Here is an 8,297-nt window from a genome sequence, read left to right as displayed (position 1 = left end):
TTTTTTTCTCATATCCCCCGATTTTCCGCTGTCCACTCCGCCGTGGTGTTGGTGGAATGAGACCTGGAAGTTCATTGTAACTTAATGATATAACGGCTGGGGGCTACAAAAACCACAAAAGGATGTGACTGGCTGGGCTGGGTATTTGGGACATGTGATTATAGAAATGGAAATCTCCTCTCGACTTCAAACAAAAGATTCTCGTATTTTCCTTGCTTTTAACTTTGTAGACTTCAAAATCGGGCATACAATTTCTAAATCGTTCAGAACCCCAAGTGGGCCACCGACCTCGCCGGTCAAGTCGAACCAACCAACCAAACCCATCACAATTTTAAATAAGTTCTTACCGTGAGTTAGCAAGCCAGGTGAAGTCGGTATTGAATTAGTCGACCAGTTCCGAAACAAGCCCCAAAACGACAACATCAATCAAGAACCGAGACGCCTCATTGTAGGGATAAGTAGGTAAGAAGCCCCAGTTAGGTGGACTAGTGGGTTAGATTACGAACTAGTTTCTCCTGCTGCTTTATTTTATTTTCCACTTGCACTTTTTTTTGTTCCGCCTTTTACTGGTCTGGGTCAGTTGAATCTGAGTAGTAGGTAGGTAGGTACCTACTATCGAGTCGGGAGGGTAGATACCAAGATAGGTAACTTGGAAGGAGGCAGGCAGCTATGTATGTATAAATAGAGGCATGCATGTTATGTGTGGTGCGCACTGCACCATAAGTACCTTCCTACCTACCTTACTTAACCAATGAATTCTAACCCGAGCATGACCATAAGCATAACCAGTTTTGGAAGAGTTTGACCTTGCCAGACTACTAGGTACTAAGTAGTCTAGTGCCCAGCTTCCAAGTAAGTAAACAAGAGGATCAAATCAGCCATTCGTGTTTAGCCTTGACCCCATGTCCAACTTCTGAGTCTGGATTCATTGCCAGCTGTCCAAGCCCCAACCTACTATAGCTCAACTAGGTTAAAACACACATTGCACTAACTAAACAAACCATGAAACTACAGTATCACCCTTCTACCAATGGGAGATAGCAGGCGCTGATGATCGTACGTTCTGGCTCAGACTCTGTTATTAGGATTAGTATTTACTATTTAACATCTGATTAATTGATTAATTACCTACCTAGCTATTGAATCAAACCAGCTTGTTTTCCCCCCCACTTCCGTCTTGTCTCCAAGGAGCGAATCATATCTAATGCAGGAGATGCCATTCAAGGTCCGGAACCCGCCATTCTTGCAGGGATTGTTGTGAGACTGACGAATTCTTCTTTTATTTTATTTTCGCCCCTTCAACTACTGTAGAATGTAGATCCAGACTGCAGTCCTAAACGTGAACGTGGATGGAATGCTCAAGATTGTGCTTCATACTCGGCCCACACACACCTTGGAAGGAATGAACGAAGAATGATGAAAGATTTGGGGAATGTGGGCAAATAGTCACCTACCCAGTGAAAGGGGGAAAAGGATGATGACTTGTGTGATACACAGGAAGTGGAGCAAGGTATGCTTAGGGAATAGAGAATGTACGGAGAATGGAGCACTTTGTAATATACAATTTTCCCTTCTTTCTTTTCTTTTTTTTTTTTGGTTTAAAAAAAAAAATCTTTTTTATTTTATCTTATGTTATTATATTTTATTATGACTGTTTGATTCATTTTAGTTATTATTTATCTATCTCCCGTTCTGACTGATCAATCCAGTGGATTCCCCCAAACACACAACTAGTTTCAATAATAACACCTAATCGGTAAAAGCCTTCTCTATTAATCAATTAATCAATTACCTCGGACAACAGGGCGGTGAGAGAAAGTAATAATGTAAGACTAATAATGATAGGTAGATTGAGTTTGGCTGAAGCCGCCAACAAATCCTCCCTCTCCCTCCTTGATTTCATCCAACGGGAATGTCTTCCCAGATCCGAGACAGGGAGATCTATAACTGCAGCGTTTGATTCGAGGGTTGATTCTTTTTTACTTTTTACTTTTCTTTTTTGATTTGCCGTTTTACTCTTCCATCCATCATCCATGCTCTTATCGGCTGCACACACAGACAGACTCACACAGACCCGTCGTCTCCACCCCAAGACACTTGCAGCGGCAGTAGTAACGACTAACAGCGGCAGTAGCAGCGCAGCAATGCAGAAGAAGAAAAGAAGGAACAAATCAGCAGCGTACACACATGTATCGAGTTCCAATCCTTCATGCGCACCCCACTCCAGGAAGATGTGGCGAGAAGAACGAACTAGACCACTGGGCCTGGGGATGGGGCGAGGCTCCGATTGGAATGCTGCAGCATGGGTTGTATGGTACTTTGTTTACTTCTGATGTGTTCTGCACTTCTGATGGGTTGTGTTTGGGGTAAACTACTCTAGATTGGTAGATGGTTTGGGAGGGGATGGATTAATTTGGAGCTTGGGACATTGGGTAAATCCATTCTATGGGCTAGACTTTTTTATCTGGATGATTGATTGCATGTGGTCGGTGTATAGGATTGGATTCAACCCCAGATAGATTGGGGGTGATTCAGATTAATTTATTTGACAGTTGGTTGGATAGATTGAGAACCATGGATACGAGTGATGACAGGGGTAATAATGATTCTAATATATAATAGTAACAATAATCAATACAAATTCGAGTACGGGGTGGGATAATGGATGGAAATAGAAAATGAACAAGATTCGGAGTGTCCACTGTCGGAGGTTGGATTGGTACCTGTTTATTTACCCAAATAGCAGTGGTAGTAGGAGATCTCCGGTTCATGGACAGGAAACACACTCCATCCCAATTGAACCAGCCAGTGAGCAGCATACAAAGGAGCAAGTTCTTCCTACTCCTGTTTCATAGGCTTGTGACCAGCTGTAAAACTCCTATCTGTCGATCACATTGGTTTTAATGTATTGTTCCAGGAAATAATCCAGTCGAGGGTTGGTTATCTCCACTTGGTCTTGTCATGGTCCATTTTATTATTGTATTTATTACCTTTACCTATTTGGAACCGTTTCCTGGGGGTCTTTCTGGTCCAATCATTTAGATTGCTTTTTTTCTTTCTTTCTTTCTTTCGTTCTGTTCTTTTCTCTTTCATTCTTTCTCTATTAAGTTTTTGCTTTTGACTCACGACATTGAACCTTCCACACTCATCTCTATAGTATACTATAGGTGATAAGATACTATAGTCTTGATGTGAAACAGATGAAGTCTTGACTGTGTCACACCCGTGCAAAAGCAAAAGCAAAAGTAAAGTAAACTACATTACACAATACTTTTCCTGATCTTCCATGATCTTCCACATTCCTTCTCATTTCAATGTGTTACATACAAGTTAGTAGATCGCCCAACTCCCATTGGTCCTCAGGGGGAAACCCCTCTAAAAATAAATTAGACGTTTTCCCAGGAAAATAAACAAACCAACAAACCGATAACTGAACTAACAAAGGGAGAAAAAAATTGTGGAAATGGAAGTGGAAGTGGAATTTCTCATCCTTGATCCCACCTTTTGCAGGATAGGGAGGCACATGCCTAGGAATATTTTCGGGATGGTGAGCGTTACTTGATGGTTCTAGGGGGTGGTATGTATGTTGACACCATCGAGGAGTTACTTATTGACTGAGGATGACCACCCAGGTGCAGACTGCAAGCTACAGATCCCGAAGAGAAGAGAATTTAGAGGAATCCGTGTAAATACCCAAGAATGGTCAGAATCTTGGTTGCCGATGAGTTGATTGTGTTTGTCACTAGTGTGACCTAGTGGATTTTCATCCGGAGGGTCCAAGCTAAATTCATCGATGGGATGAATTGATTGATTGATTGGGACTGAAGAACTCCTAATAAGGGTTGAAATTTTTTTAAGCAATAACATTACTCTCTGTTGTCTGTATTGGATAGAGAGGTATAGAGATATAATAGCGATTAATATGATCATGCATTATTATTAGATTATTTTTTATCATTGGATTGATTTATTTTGTACACAGATCTCATGTTTGATTGTGTTTCAATTCTCCCCTTGATCAAAAGCACCCCGTATCAACCTATTCAGCACCCCAGACAGTCCTAGACTCCAAGAGGACAGGGCACCGGGGAAGAATAGAAATCAAGGATGAGCCCTGACGGCTGTGCAACCTGCAGCAACAGCAGCAGCAGCAGCAACAGCAGCAGAACAAGCTGTTGATTATTGACAATTATTACTACATCTGATACTGGAGCTCTCCCCACTAGCGGAATCAGTCCATGGACTGGGTTGTTTCCAAGCGTCAAACTGGTTTTTTCTCATGAACTAGTCCGGTGCCTAGTATTCCTTAGTGGTTGGAGCTGTCCCTTGATCTGGTGGATTCATAATAATCATCATTCTTTTTAGCCTTATTTTATTTGATTATAGAATTTTCTTCTTATTGTTTTTCTAATATTTTTCTAGTCTGGTAATTAAATCTTAGTGTCTTCTTTCAATCTCTTACTTTACTCACCTTTCCCTCACTTTCAATCGTCTTTCTTTGCTGTTCTTTCTGTCTGTCTTTTTCATCATCCTTGTCTACTAAATTAACCTTTCCCTTCCTCGCTCATCCTCCATTAGAATTCCCGCCGCCCACTTCAATCCTATCAAATCCCTTGCTTGGCTGTGACCGCTGCATTGCATTGACTTTCCACCTGAAGGCACGCCATCTCTACATTGAGATAGTATCGGCTTTTGAAAAACCTATCTCTTGGAAGGGGGAGAAAAAACTCCAAAAAAAAGGGAAAAAAGGACAAGAATAACGGGCAGGGTGCAGCACGCTAGCGGTTTGTTTTTCTACTTTTTCGATTTCTATTTTTTTTTTAATCGGGTTTGTAGTACTTTCGACCCGACTGTCTGTCCACTTGTGACATTCATTCGACTGTTATCATTCCTTCATCCTTATTTAACTGCATATGATCATTGCTGGAATTGTAAGTCCGGTTTCTTCACTTCCTCCTCAGCCTACTTCTCACATTCCTCGATCCTTAAATTCTCCTATCACCCACCGGCTCTCATTCCTCTGATATCTCCCATTACTCGCCCTTTATTCTCTTGACCCCTCATCCCCTGCCCTGACTCCGTCATCGTCCTGTTTTCTTATCATTTTACTTAATTTCTACTATTGATACTTCCTGTCTTCCGCTCTTGCTGTTCTTTTCCTTTTCTTCCATCTATCGGGGTTCTCCCAGTTTCAGCTGCCTGTATCACCCATCCAATTTCATCTACATGTGCATGTGCATGGTTTCAGGAGCAAAGCAAAAAAAAGAAAAAAAAAGTAAATCGCAATACTAACTCAATTCAGTCCGCATAATGACGGTTGCTGCACCTCCCGTGGCTCCGGCCCACGAGAATGGTGTCAACGGCGTCCCAGGGCACCATCACCACCATCACCATCATCTCAATATGGCCCTGCCTCGATTCCACCCAATTGCCATGAACCCCAACCAACAAGTGCACCCGGACCATCTACCACCTCACCATCACTTTCGTCACTTCCCGCCTCCGCCTCCATTGCAAGACCATGGACACGGCCCCCCGGGCCCGCCTCCGCCTGTACACCACTTAGACCACATCGAAGGTCGCTTAAGACAGCTGGAGCATGAAGAGGCTGCCCGCATGGCTGCGCGTAGCCACCTACTAGCCGTCCGCAAGCGTGAAGATGAAGAATTCCGTAGGATGACTGAAAATGCCGAAGCTGAAGAAGAGGTATGATACATAAACGCTGCAGCGGGAGTTTCCCATAGATGATATCTGACATGGACCTTTCTTATCGGGTAGGAACTCCGTAGACAGCGGAAACGGTTGAAGCGCGAGTCTTTGGGGCTGGGTTTCAACGGCAACGTGGAATCCCCGCCGCTACGACCAACGCCCCCGCGTCGTCTCTCCGAGACCAATGCGGCCACGACCCTTGCCTTTTTCAAGCAACAGAGTCCGCCAGAGCCCCGTGCAATCCCTCCACCGCCGCCGCAGATTCCGCCCCCTCACCATCATATCCCGCCGCCCCAGCATCTCCACCACCACGACCCCAACGGAGCCAGTTCCATCCGGCGCAAGCAGAAGTACACGATCAAGAATGTCGAAGCGTGGGGGGAGCGTCATGGGCGACCAGCATCGCATGATCCGTCGGGTCGTGCTCTGTGGAAGCGGCCGTCGGACGGCAGCCTGGTCTACCTGACGTGCCCGGTGTCCGGCTGCGGGAAAGCCGACTTTGTGACCTTGCACGGGTTCATGTGCCATCTGACCAAGAAGCACAAGGACCGCAGCCTCGGGAGTCAGTCGAGAGCGCTCGAAGTGTGCGGCATCGTGTTCGACCCGAATGCGCCCCTTCCGCCAGTGTCGACCGTTCAACGGGCGTCCACCGAGGAGAGCCGCATAGACTCGGCCCCCGAGGGCTACTCCCAGGACATCGAATACTCCTCCGCGTCGGAAGAAGAGGAAGGACGGATCAAACGAGTGAAGCTGGAGGCCGTGGAGAAGACCATGCCACCCCCGCCCATGGCCCCTTTCCCTCCCCCCGAGGAACCGGTGCAGGCACCGAAGGTCAACGGCTCGACCTCGACCTCGACCTCGATCTCAACGAAACAGTCCATCTCCTCGATCATCGATCGCAATCCGGAAGAAGAGTATCGCCCGCGGGAGCGCGATAATTCACCCCCTCTGCGGCCGGTTGAGCCCCCCTCGCGACCCTCCCCGGAGCACCGGTCCCCTCCCACTCGAGACGAGGCCGAGATCCCTATTCCTCCGCGAGTGGAGCGAGGCCGCAGTGAACCTCGAGATCCTACCGAACGGAGGTGATCGAAATCGCCCAGTATAATACGAACAATTCGCTGCGTTTTTGTCATCTGCGCAGAAGTTGCATTCCCCAGTCGCATAGTATAAGCATGCATTCGCTTTGGCCTTCATTCATTGCACTTTTTGCGTCAATACCCGATTGTGTATCCTGGGTGGTTTTCTGCATTTACCTCATTTATTGATAGTTAATGTTTTTCTTTCACTCCCTCCTTTTGACCCCTCCTTGTCACCCGCGGTTCAATCGGCTTATGTACTAATCTTTTCATTGCCTGTCACTTCATCTTGATACTGGCATGGCGGTTACGGCTCTGGGCTTCTGAGATGGCCCTGCATTTCTTTCTTCTACCTGCCTATCTATACTGCATCTGCATGAATGTTTATACTGCACATGTCGTTACGCTTTCGAGGGTAGCATGCACGGGTGGTGCATTGGCTAGCGAATATATTATTGCATATGTAATACTTCGTTCATGCCCATATCATGAACAGCGTAATCAGCGCAGCAGTAGATAAGAATAGTAAAATACAAGAGTCTATACAAAAGTCTATGTCTAATTTATGACCAAGATACATCACAACCTCACTCACCCATATCCAAACAACCCCCCCTCCTTTCCCCGCCTGAATACAATAATCAACACCCTTGATCATCTCTCAAAACCAAAACATGCACCAAATACCCCGACCCAACCCCCAACTTTCCCCCCATCACCTCATCCGCCACCCTCCACACGCGAAACACCCGCATCGTCTCCCTCAACCACGTCTCAAACACGTCCGGCATGCGCTGCTGCTGCGCCACAATGCACACCGTTGGTTTTCTCTTCCTTTTACTCTGCTGGTTTTTTTGCTGGTCCTGATCCTCGTCAGGGGTGTATGTAGGCCGTAGACGGCAGAAGTCGGCGCAGGTGCGCACGAAGGGTGCGATGAGAGCTTCGTTGTAGATGCAGTCGCAGGAGAGGAGGACGTCAAAGCCTTGATCTTCTTCGTCTCCGTCTTCGTTTTCTTCGTCTCCGGTTGATCTGGGAGAGAGTTCGAGACTCTGTTTTAGGGAGGCCGGGATGTCGGTTTCCCAGTCTAGTGCTGCGAATGTGATGTTACTGGTGGGGCTGCGCTGCTGTTGTTGTGGCAGCTGTTTCTGTCTTCTCTGCCGCCCTTTACTTCCTATCCTCGGCGAAGACGACGAGGGCGAAGAGGACGAAGAAGGGGCATTCTCGTCTAGATTCTCGCGGAGCAAACGCCGGACATATTCCTGATCTGTAGCGACGTAGTGTCGGATTGACGGGGCGAGGGTCAGAGCCAGGAGGGAGGAGATGCCGCAGCCGAGTTCGAGGACTGTGGAGGTATGGTCCAGGATGGAGTTCGTCCAGAGGGGGTTTTTGGTGGATGTTGAGAGCCATTCTGCGATTAGGGGGGTGATTTTCCAGAGCACTGTTTTTTTTAAAAGAGAAAAAAAATTTGGGGTTAGTGAGTTGGTTTGGATTTTTTTTTTTTTTTTTTTTTTT

The 8,297-nt window shown here is 46.3% G+C and overlaps 2 protein-coding genes across 2 annotated transcripts; one reads left to right on the top strand and one right to left on the bottom strand.

The window, feature by feature from the left end:
• The first annotated feature begins 5,183 nt into the window (after nt 1–5,183).
• Nucleotides 5,184–6,954, top strand: BDW47DRAFT_12164 (uncharacterized protein). The gene is made up of 2 exons (XM_024815665.1): nt 5,184–5,706; nt 5,779–6,954. Exons 1-2 carry the CDS (start codon nt 5,311–5,313, stop codon nt 6,793–6,795), a joined length of 1,413 nt encoding a protein of 470 aa, XP_024667115.1. The 5' UTR covers nt 5,184–5,310; the 3' UTR covers nt 6,796–6,954.
• A 472-nt stretch (nt 6,955–7,426) lies between these two features.
• Nucleotides 7,427–8,221, bottom strand: BDW47DRAFT_130235 (uncharacterized protein; the record flags this gene model as incomplete). Its single annotated transcript, XM_024817074.1, has 1 exon — nt 7,427–8,221. A coding segment is annotated over one exon (795 nt), but the record flags the coding sequence as incomplete, so codon positions are not given.
• Between the last annotated feature and the right edge of the window lie 76 nt (nt 8,222–8,297).

The sequence above is a fragment of the Aspergillus candidus genome (genome assembly GCF_002847045.1).
Source record: "Aspergillus candidus strain CBS 102.13 unplaced genomic scaffold BDW47scaffold_120, whole genome shotgun sequence".
Lineage (NCBI taxonomy): Eukaryota > Fungi > Ascomycota > Eurotiomycetes > Eurotiales > Aspergillaceae > Aspergillus > Aspergillus candidus.
The sequence above is the reverse complement of the archived record's forward strand: the minus strand, read 5'-3'. Positions and strand labels throughout refer to the sequence as shown.

Bases quoted from the DNA above. Each gene is read 5' to 3' on its own strand.
- BDW47DRAFT_12164 (XM_024815665.1), top strand. From the start codon at position 5,311: ATGACGGTTGCTGCACCTCCCGTGGCTCCGGCCCACGAGAATGGTGTC. The intron at 5,707-5,778 runs GTATGATACATA...CTTATCGGGTAG, and splicing joins ATGCCGAAGCTGAAGAAGAG to GAACTCCGTAGACAGCGGAA.